Below are 15579 nucleotides of genomic sequence, written 5' to 3' on the forward strand. Positions count from 1 at the left end.
TGTATGCATGTATGTATGTCTGTCTGTCTGTCTGAGAACATAATCTCAAGGGTACTCACAGGTACTCCTTTTCCCTCAAACCCCAGTGGCCAGATTCTTCAAGCAACTCCCTTCCTCTTCGTCAGATTTTTCAAAAAAACACTGCGAAAGAAGACAAGCAGTGTGCTCACAGACTATGGCACATACAAGCTCCCTCACCTGTTTTATTAATTTTACTTTATTACTATGGATGATGGAATAACTGTGACCTGCAGTCTGAACTCAGATAAAAAAAAGTTGCTGCTTTGTCACTCTTTATCTTCTCTCTGATGGCTAACATTTGGATTTGTGAATCTAATCTTGCTTTGTGTGCAAGTGGCTAACACTTCCCTGAAGGTGCAGGACTGCTCATGCCCTGGCTATAAATTTCAAATGAACCTCTCACCTCTCGTGGACAAGAAAGAAAGAGACGTTCCTGAGGAACCAACTTGACAATTGGGGATTCAGGTGCTCATGTTTTACAAATTAAAGCTCGAACATTTTCAATGACAAATTTATTTCAGTATCGCATGATGTCAATAATATCCAATTATGTATTCACAGAAATACTCCAAAGTCTTTTTGTCTGTCCGCTGTTCCCAGTCATTCACTGTACGATTCAAATGCGAGTGTCCCCTTCATCATTCATGAGAATCTAGTAGAATAATTCCTGGCATTCCAAGGTACTAGCTGTTGATGTCTTTTGACTGTTGTGCATTCCCAGTGGTGTGTTGTTTAGAAGTGCAATATTGGGATTGCAGCTCACCTCAAAACAGTACTGGCCATTGTACTAGCATGTGAATACACAGTCATGGGGAATCTATTAGACAGCAGACTTTATTGTGAACCTCTTGTAATTGGAAATGTCATGTGGTTAATGCAGGTTCTACCACACAAAACCAATGTTAGGTTAGGCTCATTTGATTTCCTTCTGCAAAGTGGAGTAGTCATGACATGAGCATCTGTGCTGTTAGTCAAAGAAACATGGTATATGACATTGACCCCCCCCCCCATCTTGCCCCTTTAACTCTTAACACCAAAGAGAAAAAAAAAGGTGTACAGCATGACACCTCTCAGTCACGTTTATCGCACAACTGTGGAGGAAGAAAAAGAGTGATACCGTGCAGTCAGGACAGCAAGGACCATGCATTTAACAAAGGTAACTTCGCCAATGGGGTGCACAGACACTATTCAAACACATGTACAATTTATTATGAATTATTTCACATTGCTTTTGTTACATTTTTGTTCCTATTCACATCTGAATTGCTAAGCCTAAGACCATTGAAGTATTGGAGGCAGGCTAGTCATTAAATAAGCCTTTTGTGTATAGAAATACCAGTATGAATGGAGATAGCAATAATTTATCAAGTTACAACATCCCTCTGAGAGCACAATAAGGCAGATTAAAATATGCACATCCAACATGTTTTTTTTTGTTTTGTTTTTTTTACACTGTCCTGGATTTTTCATGGGTTTTGGTTCTTCTCTTCCTTGGAAAAAAGGGGGTTTGGCTCTAAATGTCTTTTGCCAGCAGTTTTTGGGATCCATTGTAGACCACAAGTAAAACGTGTCTATCCCTGCATGTATTGTCTCTTGAACAATGAAAAATACTAACCTGTTGTATACTGACTAGATAGCTAACTATACTGGCTCCATTGCATATTCAAATGTGTATATTTTGTACAGAAAATAAAATCATAGTTACTATGCAAAAAATGAATGCAGGTTGCATTTTGGGAGCTTTAATTTTGTTTTTTCAGGATGTCTTTGGAACACATTACTGTTTGCAAAAATTCCCAACACATACATAATATACTGTACACAATTTCCCAAGAGCCACATCTTAGAACTAACAGGTAGTGCATGATCAACCAATGGAACAAGTGAGACTTTCCCCACTAGTTAAAATTTAAGATACTTACACATGAACAAAACAATAATTCAGCCTTGAATGCAGATTTGCTCCATTTCTAGCTTTTGACTTGTTTTGCTTTGCATAAGACACAAAAAAACTTGTTGCATTAACATCTTGAGACAGATGTATTTTTAGAAATGTTTTTTTTTCCCATATTCTCAGTGGCTGTCTTGGTGTATTCTTATATCTAAAGTCAAAGAAATCATACAACAGCTCTTCTCTGTGATAAAACTCTTGGCTTAGACACCCAAATTCTCAACAAAAGCCACTTTTCATTATTTTGACTCACTATTGTAAAAAAGCAGAATCTCTTTTATTTTTCCTACAAGCTTTATAGTCTGATCCTAAACAATGTCCTTTGTGTTGGTCCAAACACCCTGCAAGCTACAAGAGGCTAGCTGAGTAGCCTTCCCAAATATTAGCGGCAGCATTTCAACCATACACAATGTCTGTAAGAGCAGGTTGATGATCAGAGATAAGTCCAAACCATGACGGAAATAAAATGGGCACTAAAGTAGGTCATCTGATTATTAATATTACCCATTTCCCCCAAATTTTGTCAAAAAGATCTTTCATTTCTGATCACATTATGACAGTTTGATAATCTCAAATAAAAGGGTTGAATATGCTGACTTCCGGCCAACAACCAATTGCCAGCAATTTGAGACGCTTCTCAGCAGGCCGACACTTCACTGCTCCGTAATCTCGAAACAGCAGGGAGAAATTAAATGCTGGAGTATAGAAGCACCAACTGGACAGCTGTTAAGAGCATTCACATAAAAGGTGCAGTTGCAATCTTTCCTTTAAATGTGTTCTTTTATGAACACTGCTGACTGAGATACTTGAGGTGTGGCTAGTAGGAATTTTAAGTGTCCATGCGGGAGCCGCCATTTACTTAGGCACCTTACGCAGCTCTGCCAGGACCCATATAGCCAGTGAGAGAAGTGCCACTGAGCCAGACTGGTGAGTTGCTGCCAGTGGAGTAGGCACGTAGAGTAGGAGTGTGCTGATTCCAAGCGCAACCTAGGAAATAGAAGCCCACAGGATTTTGAGTAACATGGAATAGCAAAACAACCTCTCTGAGTTTACAAAAGTCTAGACACTAAAATATACAGTATTCCCTACCTGTCCATAGGCCATTGCTGTTAGGAGGCTGATGGCAATCTTAGCCCTTCTGGGGAGGATCATCCTTCGTGAAAACAGATATAAACCTGTAATAGCAGCTAAAGAGGATATTCCCTACAGAAAAAGGAAGAAAAGATAAATCATTAACAAAGTACTTAGACCCCCTACAGAATTTGATGAGGTGGTAGATAAATCAAGTTTTTTAATCGAGAAAATGAATTGTTCCCAATGGGAATATGTTTGAAAATGTGACATACTAAAATTCTGTGGTCAAACTGTACAGTTGTGGGATTTTCAAAGAAGTTCTTGAGTGTTGGAGAAAAGGCCAGCAGATCATCAGGGATCCATCGTTCTCCCATCTTGGGAAAAGAGTTATACACCAGCCCAGCGTCCAAACCAGCAACAAATGCACCTGCAACAAACAGTAACAATTGATGACAATGTATTTATATTTCTGTCCAAGTGAAAATGTTTTTATCTATCTTCATTTCAGCAGTTACATGACCAGGAACAATTTCTTTATGTCCCCCTCCAACTGAAAAATGTTCTGCAGTGTAGCAACAGGAAAACTACCCACTCTGGAATTAGAATGAAAAATACCTACTCTAGGATTCATTTTAATTTTGGATGATCAGCACACAAAGAGAAATATATGCCTCCTAAAGCTGCAAGATGCTAAAAAAGTATAAATATCTGTATTTAGCTAAATAAAGGAACGGATTCAACATGCTTATATTTTTCAACTAATGCTGACAGAATACATAATACTACCTGAAAGAGCAGTGAGGAACACCAGTCCACCTGTGCCTTTGGCAAACCTCCTGAGCTGCAGGAGACGTTTGGTCTCTGCCAACTGAAAAAGGATGATGTGCCAAGAAAAGTCATGAATAAATGAACAAATATAGACCACGGTAACAACTATTTTATTTTACATGAAGTATGGGTTTCAAATGGCTATAGCCTTCTTGGCAGTACCTTGTGAGCAGGAAACATCAGAGTGAGTCCTGTCCAGAGACTGGCACAGTAGAGGAGTAAGGCAGACCCAAGATGTGCACTCAGACGATACTGGCTGACTCGAGGAATGTCGTGGGACTCTGGCTTCTCCTCCAGACCACTTTTTACCATGTACCAACCCAAGAGGCCCTGAAAAAGATGACAAAAAAATGCAGTACTATACTTTTACTTTCACTTTGAAAAATGTTTCAATTCTGCAGACGGCATTGTCAATCAATTGTTTGTGTCTAACCTGGAAGAAGACAAATCCACAAAGCCCCAGCACTCTTCCCTTCATTGATCGCGTAAAGTATCCTTTCTTCCAAAAGTAAACAGTTGGCAGAATGTATGCCAGCCCAACCAGCCTGCCCCACATACGGTGGCCCCACTCCATGTAGAAGATAAACTTAAACTCTGGTAAGGTCATATCATGGTTCAGTCTGGAAAAACAGAGACACCACTAAATCAATTCAACTTTAAGAATAAAAAAAAACCAACAAAAAACTGATTTGCTGACAACACAACGTGGGGGTGTTGGCATTACTCTACCCTCTCCTGATTTTCAGATGCTGTTGTGCCAGTGTGCCAATTTGATTAAATGAACACATTTTTATGTCGAATGATGTCATTTCACAGTGTTGTTGCACTGTATTGTTAGTGTATAAATTCAAAACCTATTTTGGTGTGTTTTATGGTTCTATCACTGCACTTTCTGTGTGGTATGAATAAGTGGTCCTGTCAAGGAACAAAGAAAAGTCATCTCACATCTTAAATTCTGGGAACTGTTGGTACTTGGAAAACTCAGCCTCCCACTCTGCATCTGACTGGGGGGGTTTCATCTCTCTCACCAGATGCCAGTCAACCATGGAAAGACCGGATTCTGTTAGTCTATTTGAGAAAAAAAAAATGTCATCACCTCTAGAAGCAGAACTTACAATGGAATATATACAAAGCACTTATAAGTAATTTACCTTGTGACTCCCCCCAAAACCACAGCCCCTACAACAAGCCCGCTGCAGCCAACTAACCATCGACCGACAGTGCGATTTGTGGCCGCATTAGGGACTGTAGCTGCTCTTGGGGTGAAAGGAGCTCCTGCCTCAGCTGTGATTGTACTCTGGTTCCTCCGAACAAGCCATTGTCGAAGTTGTGGCGTCTGCTGCTAAAGAAGTAAAAGAGAGAAGCAAAACTAAAATTGAGAGAATGAAACAACTTGAAATCTGTGTCATCGGGGAGTCATCTCTGGTTGAAGAATGAGGAAGCAATTTGTGCACCGTTAGTTTTACAGTGTTTGACAAGCACAAGAATAAGCACTACTTGTTGAAGTTATGAAAGATAATCAACTGTGTTCAGAGTCTGGTATAGAGCCAGTGTTGTGTAAGTGCTAATCTGACCATAAAATAATCCAAAATACTTCACCGTTAAAAATGAAACAGTGACCGAAGGAATCGACGATTCGAAACTATTTCTTCACTTTCAGCTTTGAATCCACGCACTACCAGGACTGTCTGGAACTAGAAAATAAAACCTTAACAAAAGAGGATAGCAGCCTCCAACATACAGTTTTGATTCTAATTATTCTGTTTTATGTGCTTTAAAGCAAGATACAATGAACAAAGGGAGCTTTGGCGTTACACAAGTGGACTCCATCAGTTACAAAGAGACACGGACGTAAGGTCAGATGACTGCTTTCAAATGTCTTTTGACATTAGTTGTGCTACAGGAGTGTTTCGATAAATTGCAACGAGTTTATTTTTGTCAACATAATGAGCACTACGCTGTAATGTCTGGTTCGACCTTTTCACCCACGCTTCCGGGATACATTGGCAATTAAATTTATACTCACACTTCTGTGTTGAAATTCATTTGCACCTCTTCTGCACCCACATAAAAACGATGTCCTTATCGACGACAGTAACATGATTGCGTTCGAATTGCTGGAAATATACGCCGATCCTTTCTTGCCGGTGTAAATAACGTTGGTGATGAAAATACTGCTTTCCTAACGCGAATCCATCCAGTTACCAAACACTACCTTCTTCTTCTTGTCACCGTTCATATCCGGCGCTCAGTAACAGCACTGCTGCCCCCTGCTGGTGAAGAATGTCAAGGGCAATATTATCTCCCAAAGCATATCAATGAGTGAAGTATATAATGACTATTGACTGGCTGCCGGTCCAGGGTGGACCCTACTGATCAAACAAATATATCTTGGATATCTTGGCAGCTTCTCACCTGACTCTTCATCCAACATAGCATTTTGAGTGTGATTCCCAGTTTAGCTGTTGGTTCACAGCCACGTTCATTGTGTCATGTGTTAAACAGTGTGTGTCAACGGCTGGGGTAAATGGAGCTGGTATAGTTCTATTCTAAACATACAAACAAACAAAATAATAGCAATTTTGTTGTTGGCGAAGTACACTCGGGTTGTAATAATAAATCCTCATTGAGGGGCATGTCCAGTCGTCAATTGAATTATCTAATTATCTCAAAGGTGTTATTCAAAAGTTATGAAACTAAATTTTACAACTCCGCCTCCAAACACCCATGATGAAGTTTCAACTCTGACCTCTGACGTCACACCAAAGCGATAAGAAAACACGAACACGACATAAATGAGATTTATTCTTCTCTGACAGACCTCAAACAAAGATGTATAAAAGTAATTGGTTATCCTGATAAAATCGTGAATGAATAATTATTTTTGATAGAAGCGACAATTCTACGCGTTCTCCACGTTTTTTGTGTCGGCGTATGCCGCTTGGGCGGTCACTGTGTGTCAGCAGCACAAAAGTCGGTCTCAACCTGCTCTCCGTCCACCCGCAGTACGTCGTGTTAAACATTCAACAATCAGGAAGCCTCTCGTTAGCGTTTGGAAACACCAATTGAACAGATTTAATAAGTGCACCTCGGCAGTTTTTATGAATTGAAAGGAGTTGGATTTGACAGGCAGCTGTAGCACAACTTAACACCGGGTGACTAGTGAATTATTCATACTCACAAATTTACCGTAAATCTCTGTTCCGTAGACTTTTGGTATGACTGAGGGCTTTTTGATGGAGGTGTGTGTGGACTCCGTGGAGTCTGCGGTCAATGCGGAGCGAGGAGGTTTGTCATGTGTGAACATTCATCAACAATGTTGTGTTGCTGCTAACTTCACCATGACCTGCTTGGACAAGGTGGATTCACTCCCCAATTCTTTCAGAAATACCTTCGCCCCGACTCCTAGCAGCTGTTTTAAACTGTTGTACCTGTCCGTGCAACTGCTCATTTGACAATCTGTGGTGTGTCATGTCTTAAAGTGTGTTTGAGATTTCCATCTTCTGTTAGGTGCAGGTCGGCTTGAGCTGTGTTCTAGTCTCCTGGAGGGAGGGCTCACCCCCAGTGTGGGTGAGCACAGATATTTCCCTTTCATTTGTTTATTTTTTTTTTCTTTTTTAATTATTTTTTATTTTAAAAAAACATAACAAACAAACTGGAAATTCAACGCACTTCACTGGAAAAAAGAATCATGAGATCATAATGCTTGTGTACAAACATACACATCTGAATTTTCAAACATAAACATTATATTGATGATCCTTAAAATCCCATCAGTGGACCTGATATAGGTGTTCTTTCAAAGATGGGCTAATAATTATTGTGTAATCATTCATTCAGAATAGTTTTAGAAATGTTAATGTGTTGGTGATATGTGTCAGTTCTGTATAATCTTAATGCAGCTTGTTCGTCTATGGATAAAAATAATGTTATACTCAAGTATTGAAAACACATGGGGCCATTGCCCCCTCCTGGTCCATACCAAAATGAGTTTCCATGCGGTCTAAAGGAACAGTGACCTTTCAAGTCAGATTTCTGTTAAAATGTAAGAAAATATTTTAATCTGCTCCAAAATCTATCATGTTTTGATGTCTTAAAAAGGGCCTCTATTTAAAAGTGAATAAACAAGAATATCATATATGTTGATATGGATATATGTAGATGTGAATTGTTGCTGCTGTTATCAGAAACCACCTGATAACTCTTTGGTAAACTGACAGCACATCTCAAACTCATTCTATGGAGTAACTATTTTTAGACTGAAGTACTTCTACATTTCTTTTGGAAAGAATCTTAACATTTTTTACATCATTTTAATAAACCTACATGTATAACCTGGTTCAGTTTGTAAAGTAAACACAAAATATGAATGATTACTTTGACTGTCATACCCTCAGACTACAACTTTGCATACTGAACTTTTCCTGAGGCGATTGGTGGGATTTTACATGGTCAAATATTGACATATTCCTAATATTTTTGTTACTCCATCTGGCCAATGTAACAATCCGGTTATCAGCGAAACTGCCTGTCTAGATTTTGGATGCAGTTATAGATCAGTGAAGATTTGTTCGCCAATTAGAGAAAGATGACAGAGTTTATATGGAATTATTGTTAGTATATTCAGTTGTGTCATGTCAGTGTTATATAGATTTCCCTACTTAACAAGACCAACCTGACATTTTTTAGTCTGTCACCTGTCAGAGTATGTGATATTACAATTCATATTGTCACACATCTTCTATATTTCTTCTATCCAGGCCTGCTGCAAGTGGTGAAACAGTATGTCAAAATTCCGGTCTATGTGATGGTGCGACCTCGCAGTGGGGACTTTTTGTACTCGGAGCAAGAAGTTGAAGTGATGAAGAAAGATATAGAAGTGATGAAGAGCTCAGGGGCTGATGGAGTAGTGCTGGGAGCCTTGAAAGAGGATGGACAAGTGGATTCTGAACTCTGCTTGGAGTTACTGGGTAGTGTATGTGCCTGTTACATGATCAGATTCATCAGTGTCTTTTACTAAGTCACTCCAAACTCTCAAGGGATCACAGAACAGTCGACAGCAACCTTAGTTGTGAGGTTACAGATAATGAACACTTCCAGAAAGACAAAACAAACCTCACTTTATCAAGATACATGGTTTACAATAATACTGAAGACTCTGCTAAGTTTAAACACAACTTAAACTGCCTTGGTTGATTTAATTCTTATTCAGAGATCATGAGTGGATTTCTCAGCAACCAGTTAATAACCATTTTCCTTCCATACAATTTAATTTTTAGGACCTTTGGTGAATGTAAGTCCAATATTCAATCACTAAAACAAGTCATTTACACACCTCAGAAACCACTAAAACTGCTCATGTGAGAATGAGAAACAACTGTAGCAACTGCTCTCTACTCTTTAATAATTAACTTTTTGTAGTTTTGCATGTTTATACAACCATTGCAAAATGTGATTTTTATTCATCAGTTTACTGTTTCACTCAATTCAGTTTCAGTAGACATTTCTGGACAATTGGTAAAAGCTTTATTTGTTTTGTTGAAATGTATTATGTACGGTATATGTGTATCATACAAGGGTCTTGTACAACTATTTTGAAGGATTCCAGAATAAAATGAAGCAGTCAGTTTGTTGGTCTCTTTTTTAATTGTGAGGAAACTGTTAAATATTAAAGTATGTTGCAAATCTCTCAAGGTTAAGAAAAAGGTTTTGATAATTATGAAATTATATATCTGGAATGTACAGCATATGATGAAAAAACAAACTAATGGTTTTACCATGTTTTCATGAGGTATGTTCATTTTTTTAAAACTTTGCAAACCTTTGCTAACCTGTCAAACTTTTCTTCTTGCTAGCTGCTGCTCGTCCTTTGCCAGTGACCTTTCACCGAGGTAACGTTTCATCTCATCTTTGAGTCACACCTACTCAGATATCTGGTTTTTTTTTTATTTATTTTTTCAAATTCTGTGTTGGGTTTATAGTCATCTAGGATCTAGGTGTATCCAAGGCTAACATAATGATTTACGTCTAAAATTTTCCTTTCACAGGAAATGGGTTTGAGTAACATGACTATTTGTTTTGTAACTACAAGTACACAATACCAACAAGCTAAGCAAAAGGAAGCAGACAAATAACCAGTCAACTATCAAGTAACTGAGTGTGTTGTCCGTTCTTTCTACAAAACACAAAAAGGAGTATTTGAAATCCAAAACCAAACCATAGACACAGTGCCTAGAACAAGACAGATAAGGATTAAAAAATTGACTGACCACATTGGCACATAGTGGAGGCTGCGGCTGAGCTTAGGCTACCATTAACTGCTAGATTGCGGTGAAAATACACAGTTAGTATGACTTGAACAAGCATTTAGCGCAATGAAAAAAATTTCATCCACTACAGCCGAGATGTTAATGTCAAAACTAAGATTAATCCAGGCTGTGATGACTCGTGCAGGTCTATGCTGCTACTGAGTAGTTAAATTGTGCTTTTTTAGCAGCTCAACATTTACAAATCTGATACTGTTGAGGTAAGTCATTGAACAAGAAGTAGATGTTGGATAAAGGTTACAAAGTCGGTGTGTTGGATTCTGTAAATGGATTCGTTGTTGCCATCAACTGGGGAGCAAAATTTGTCAGATCATCAACTAGCATGTGTTTTGAGATTGTCCTAAACAAATCAGCTGGGTTGTTTTTTTCCATTCTTTTATGTTCGAAGAATTATATCCAAATTTTAAATATGAGAACAATAAAAAATAAGTCTTGCATTACAGTGGACCTTTGAGGTCAGATGATTTAAGAGAAATTGGCATAAGTTGTAGGTGTTAGATTTTACTGAGGTTACCTTTGCTAAACTAATAATGATCCTGCGTGTTTCCCATTGCTCTTACTGAGATTTCTGGTAATTTTAGTAACATTGTATTGACAGCTTTTGACATGGTTCGGGATGCAGCGGTTGCCCTGGAGACTTTGGTATCATTGGGTTTCCAGCACATCTTGACAAGTGGTTGTGATAGCTCTGCACTTGAGGGGCTCCCTGTCATTAAACGGCTTATTGATCAGGTAGGTATGAATTCAACGTCCACTATTTTAATTGCATAACAATATAAATATTAAAAAAATCTATTTTTAAATTCTTTGTTGAGTTCAAGTTTGCTTTTGTCTCTGATTGTCTGCCTTTCTCACACCTTGATTTTCATTTTTTCTGCCACACAAGGCTAAAGGTAGAATTATCATCATGCCAGGTAAGTACCTTTAATTCTTACATCCTCTATTTACTGAATATAATATATGCATTGTTTGGTGTAATTTTTCCTTTTCAAAATAGGAGGAGGGATCACAGAGAGGAATCTGCAAAGAATTTTAGAGGGATCAGGGGCTCAAGAGTTCCATTGTTCTGCCCGGTCAAGTAAGGATTCTGCCATGAAATTCAGGTGACCCTCAGTTCATCTTCAGTTATTTTATAGTGTGTACATGTGCAAGAGTGTGTGTGTTCTATATTGCATATAAATATCACAGCATTTATTAAAAAAAAATTAATTGTATTCTGTGAAACTATCTCCATTTGCAGGAACAGCTTTGTGACAATGGGAGCATCTTTCTCAGCAGCTGAGTACAGCCTGAAGGTAGCAGACACGAGCAAAGTCCGCACATTTAATGCCATTGCCAGAAATACCTTGTGAATGGAAACTGGACAATCTTGACAGAAAGGAAAACTGATACCTCAAGAGTGATAAGTTGATATTTTCAGACCTTCGGTAAGGGTCATTCTTTGCATTGTCTTTTCAAGTACTAATTAAATGGTTTCTTTTAGCCTTGTGCTGCAATCTATTTGAAAACTCAGTTGATTGATACATCATGCAATACAATAAGAGATTAGTGATTCTCATGAATAGTTGTACATTTTTTTATGCCTTAAAAAAATAGTGTGATCAAATTCTTACATTGGAAATTGTTTTCTTAAAATAAAATAACTGTAAAACAAAAATTGTTGTGTTGTGAATCTAGAAGGTTTTATATTTAGATGCCATATAGTTATGTCAATTTAATAAGTCAGCAACACTGCCAATTAAGCCACGAGGATCAAGTAAAGTTGTATTCTAGTTTATTTTTACATTAAAAAAAATCAATTTTCACATTTCTTGAGCTTTTATTAAATACATTTAGGTGATATCAATAAAACTCAGGCTGTGTCTTAAAAATATAAAGCTTCCAGCTGCCTCAAAAATGTATTTTAATTTTCACTGTCTAGCTCTCATAAGAAGTGAAGCATTGAGTATGAGACCCTTTCCTGCTGGGGTACAGGTTCCTGCATGCTTTCCAGATACAGATAATTTCAGCTTGGTATCATACAATCCCAAGTAATGAAACAAGGCAATTTCACCAAGCACAAGACCCGAATGATGAATATTATGAAGGACCAGTTGTAACAGGGACTTCCCTTCTGCCTCAAAAAAAAAAAAAATCATTTAATTAGCTAACACTTCTCTTCACAATTTGCTCTGTGTGCCACTGTCAAGCTCTCATGAGAAGTGAGGTATTAAGTGTGAGCCCTTCTCCTGCTGGGGCACAGGTTCCTGCATGCTTACCAGATGCAAATAATTTCATCTTGGTGGCAGACAATCACAAGAAGTACTGCAAGGCAATTCCCGCTGAGCACTAAGCCCCTGAGATACACTGAGAACCAATAGGACAGAGTTAAAATGCATAAAACCTTACTATCAAAAATATTTAAATCGTTTATACACAGTACATTTGTTGCCCAACTACTTATCATCGAGTTCACTGAAGATGCTGAACTAAAACCTAGCTCTCAGACATAAGAAAGTTATAGCTGTAGCTAAAGGTATAATGTTGAAGAAGAATTAGAGTTGGTACACTTTAACATTTGAATGATATTTCATCATATCTATGTAGAATGTCTCTTATCACCAAAATCAAACATGTCTGTTTGCCAATGAGTACCACATGGACGTGGAAAAAATGATTTGTTGAGGAAAACATGATTGAGGGACTATTGACATTTTTAATGAACCTGTACACAGAAGATAAAAATGAAAAAGTTTGAAATTGAAATAAAATTTAAAAACTCTTTTAAAACTCTTCTTCTTCTGTCAGCTTTTTTCCACTACTCTTTCCCATAACTTCATTGAATGGCTCATCAACTTTATCCCTCGATAGTTGCCTCAATTCTGCACATCCCCCTTATTCTTAACAATGGGCACCATCACACTTCGTCTCCATTCTTCAGGCATCTTCTCACTCTCTAAGATCCTGTTTACTAATTGTGTGGGAAACTCTACTGATGCCTCTTCTAGAATCTTCCACTCCTACAGGTATATCATCGGGTATATCGGGTATATCAGGTATATCATCAGGTATAACATCAGGTATATCATCAGGTATACCTACAGGTATATCAGGACAAACTGCCTTTCCACTCTCCATCGTCTTCAATGTCTTCCTCACTTCACTTTTACTAATCTCTGCTACTTTGTGGTCACCTCTCCTACCCTTGCCTCTCTTTGATTTTCCACATTCATCAGCTCTTCGAAGTACTCTATCCATCTTCCCATCACTCTTCTAGCATCTGTCAATACATTTCCCTCTCTATCCTTAATGACCCAGACCTGTTGTACAACCTTTCCATCATTATCTCTCTCTTTTGCCAACCTGTATAAATCATTCTCTCCCTCCTTAGTGTCCAACCAAGCATGCAGGTCATCGTACATCCTTTGTTTTACCTTTGCTACTTCTATCTTTCCCCCATGTTGTATCTCCCTGTACTCCTGTCTGTTCACTTCAGTCCTCTTAGTATCCTACTTCTTCTTTGCTAACTGCTTTCTCTGTATGTACTCCTGCACTTCCTCATTCCATCACCAAGTCTCCTTATCTACTTTCCTTCCAGATGACACACCAATTTCTCTCCTACCTGTCTCCCTCATAACAGTTGCTGTTGTTGTCCAATCACCTAGAAGCTCTCCCCGATCACCCAGAGCCTTTCTAAACTCCTCCCTGAAAACCATACAACCCTCCTCCCTTTTCAGCTTCCACCACTTTGTCCTCTGCTCTGCCTTTGTCCCCTTGATCTCACGTCACCAGAGTCATCCCACAAAGCACCATCCTATGCTGTCTGGCTACGCTCTCACCTACAACTACTTTCCAGTCACTGTTCTCTTTCAGGTTACCTCATTATACAACATGTAGTCTACCTGCGTGCTCCTACCACAGCTCCTCTAAGTTACCCTATGTTCCTGTCTTCTCTGGAAAAAAGTGTTCACTCCAGCCATTTCTGTCCTTTAGGCATAGTCTACCAGCATCTGTCCCTCTGCATTCCTATCCTCTATACCAAATCTGCCCGTCACTTCTTCATCCCCTTGATTGCCTGCACCAACATGCCAATTGAAGTTTGCACAAATTATCACTATCTCATCTCTGGGGATATTCTGCATCACTTCATCTAGCTCATTCCAGAACATCCCCTTCTCCTCAAACTCACATCCCACCTCCAGGGCATCGCCACTAACAACATTGAGCATCACACCTTCAATTTCCAGTTTCAGACTCATAAGTCTATCTGACATTCTTTTCACCTCCAGAACGTTCCTAACAAACTCCTGCTTCAAGATAAACCATTTCTCTTCTTGTCAGTACCATGACTGTACAATTTAAAGCCTGCTCCTAAGCTTCTAGCCTTACTACCTTTCCACCTGTTCTCCTGGACACACAGGATATCCACTTTCCTTCACTGCATCATGTCGACCAACTCTACCTTTTCCTGTCATTGTCCCAATATTCAAAGTCCCTACTCTCAGTCTCAGACTCTTGTATTTCCACTTCTGTCTCTGCTTCCAAACATGCTTTCCTCCTCTCCTTCTTTGACCTGCAGTAGCCCAGTTTCCATTGATTCTCTTTAGGTCATCAGTACCAATGGCGGTCGTCGTTAACCCGGGCCTTGACCGATCTGGTATGATCTGGTTAGTATGGTTGATTCGCATGTGTGGTTATGGCAAAAGTTTTATGCTGGATGCCCTTCCTGATGCAACACTCTGCATTTATCTGGGCTTGTGACCGGCTTAGGGAGGCACTGGCCGGTGTCTCCCCAAGCGAGCCTTAGGGGGGAAACGAGGCGGTGTCTCCCTAAGCATTTATCTGGGCTTGTGACCGGCTTAGGGAGACACCGCTTCGTTTCCCCCCTAAGGCTCGCTTGGGGAGACACCGGCCAGTGCCACCCTGAGGCTGCATTGAAATTTCAAAACACTGTAATTTAATGAAAAAATCTATAAGGATGGGTCATACTAGATAGCATTATTTTTTTACTTATAGTCATCAGCTGGAGACCATTTTCATCATGAATGACAATTAAGAATCAAGGGAGGACTACACCCTTTTTTGGTACATTCAAGTATATGTACTGTACTTGGATAATTCCAATCCTTAATCTCGTAGTGAACTAAGACATTTAGAAAATGGAAATGCAGATATAGAATCAGTATCATAAATTACTACCATTTTACTTTTTTTATTTTATGAATTTCATTTGTATTTAACCTATCATGAGGTAAATTGTCACTTCGACAATTTCATATTTAACAAACAACATTGAATGAGAATGTGACTTTAATCATGAATAATTGTATTTCTTTTTTCTATCATTCATTTTTCATACATTCAAAGTTATATCTCTTAACAAGTCCAAAAGGAAATAAA

General features: G+C 38.7%; 3 protein-coding genes across 7 annotated transcripts in view; 2 read left to right on the top strand and 1 right to left on the bottom strand.

Moving 5' to 3' along the window:
• Positions 1 to 1201, top strand: part of LOC147236487 (A-type potassium channel modulatory protein KCNIP2) — a 104109-nt gene extending 102908 nt beyond the window's left edge. For all 4 annotated transcript variants that reach the window (XM_086169646.1, XM_086169672.1, XM_086169664.1 and 1 more), the window contains one exon: positions 87 to 1201. The gene's annotated coding sequence lies outside the window, so the exon portion shown is untranslated. The remainder of the gene's footprint in view (positions 1 to 86) is intronic.
• Positions 1202 to 1206: 5 nt separating this feature from the next.
• cox15 (cytochrome c oxidase assembly factor COX15) lies at positions 1207 to 6109 on the bottom strand. 2 transcript variants are annotated; one of them, XM_086169634.1, is made up of 9 exons: positions 5901 to 6109; positions 5026 to 5213; positions 4820 to 4942; positions 4308 to 4494; positions 4037 to 4204; positions 3833 to 3914; positions 3319 to 3473; positions 3062 to 3175; positions 1207 to 2959 (listed from the first exon to the last, which is right to left on the bottom strand). In XM_086169634.1, the coding sequence occupies exons 1-9, from the start codon at positions 5973 to 5975 to the stop codon at positions 2828 to 2830; spliced, it is 1224 nt and encodes a 407-aa protein (XP_086025760.1). In that variant the 5' UTR covers positions 5976 to 6109; the 3' UTR covers positions 1207 to 2827. The 2 variants fall into 2 exon arrangements, with proteins under 2 accessions (XP_086025760.1, XP_086025755.1); XM_086169629.1 differs by having other exon boundaries at positions 5026 to 5216.
• Positions 6110 to 6673: 564 nt separating this feature from the next.
• Positions 6674 to 11839, top strand: cutc (cutC copper transporter homolog (E. coli)). Its single transcript, XM_086169683.1, has 9 exons — positions 6674 to 6879; positions 7084 to 7162; positions 7385 to 7444; positions 8635 to 8844; positions 9730 to 9765; positions 10799 to 10932; positions 11087 to 11114; positions 11198 to 11303; positions 11441 to 11839. Exons 2-9 carry the CDS (start codon positions 7093 to 7095, stop codon positions 11550 to 11552), a joined length of 756 nt encoding a protein of 251 aa, XP_086025809.1. The 5' UTR covers positions 6674 to 6879; positions 7084 to 7092; the 3' UTR covers positions 11553 to 11839.
• The last annotated feature ends 3740 nt before the right edge of the window (positions 11840 to 15579 follow it).

Source organism: Fistularia commersonii, chromosome 2 (genome assembly GCF_037954325.1).
Source record: "Fistularia commersonii isolate RoL2024-O1a breed Wild chromosome 2, RoL_Fcom_v1.0, whole genome shotgun sequence".
Classification (NCBI taxonomy): domain Eukaryota; kingdom Metazoa; phylum Chordata; class Actinopteri; order Syngnathiformes; family Fistulariidae; genus Fistularia; species Fistularia commersonii.

What these genes read in the sequence shown, in the direction of transcription:
- cox15 (XM_086169629.1), bottom strand. Translation starts at nt 5,975, where the DNA reads ATGTTACTGTCGTCGATAAGGACATCGTTTTTATGTGGGTGCAGAAGA. An exon ending in GTGGATTTGTCTTCTTCCAG is followed by an intron (nt 4,205 to 4,307) that starts GTTAGACACAAA and finishes CATCTTTTTCAG; the next exon opens with GGCCTCTTGGGTTGGTACAT. An exon ending in AGTTTGACCACAGAATTTTA is followed by an intron (nt 3,176 to 3,318) that starts GTATGTCACATT and finishes CTTTTTCTGTAG; the next exon opens with GGAATATCCTCTTTAGCTGC.
- cutc (XM_086169683.1), top strand. Translation starts at nt 7,093, where the DNA reads ATGACTGAGGGCTTTTTGATGGAGGTGTGTGTGGACTCCGTGGAGTCT. An exon ending in ACTCTGCTTGGAGTTACTGG is followed by an intron (nt 8,845 to 9,729) that starts GTAGTGTATGTG and finishes TCTTCTTGCTAG; the next exon opens with CTGCTGCTCGTCCTTTGCCA. An exon ending in TTAAACGGCTTATTGATCAG is followed by an intron (nt 10,933 to 11,086) that starts GTAGGTATGAAT and finishes CTGCCACACAAG; the next exon opens with GCTAAAGGTAGAATTATCAT.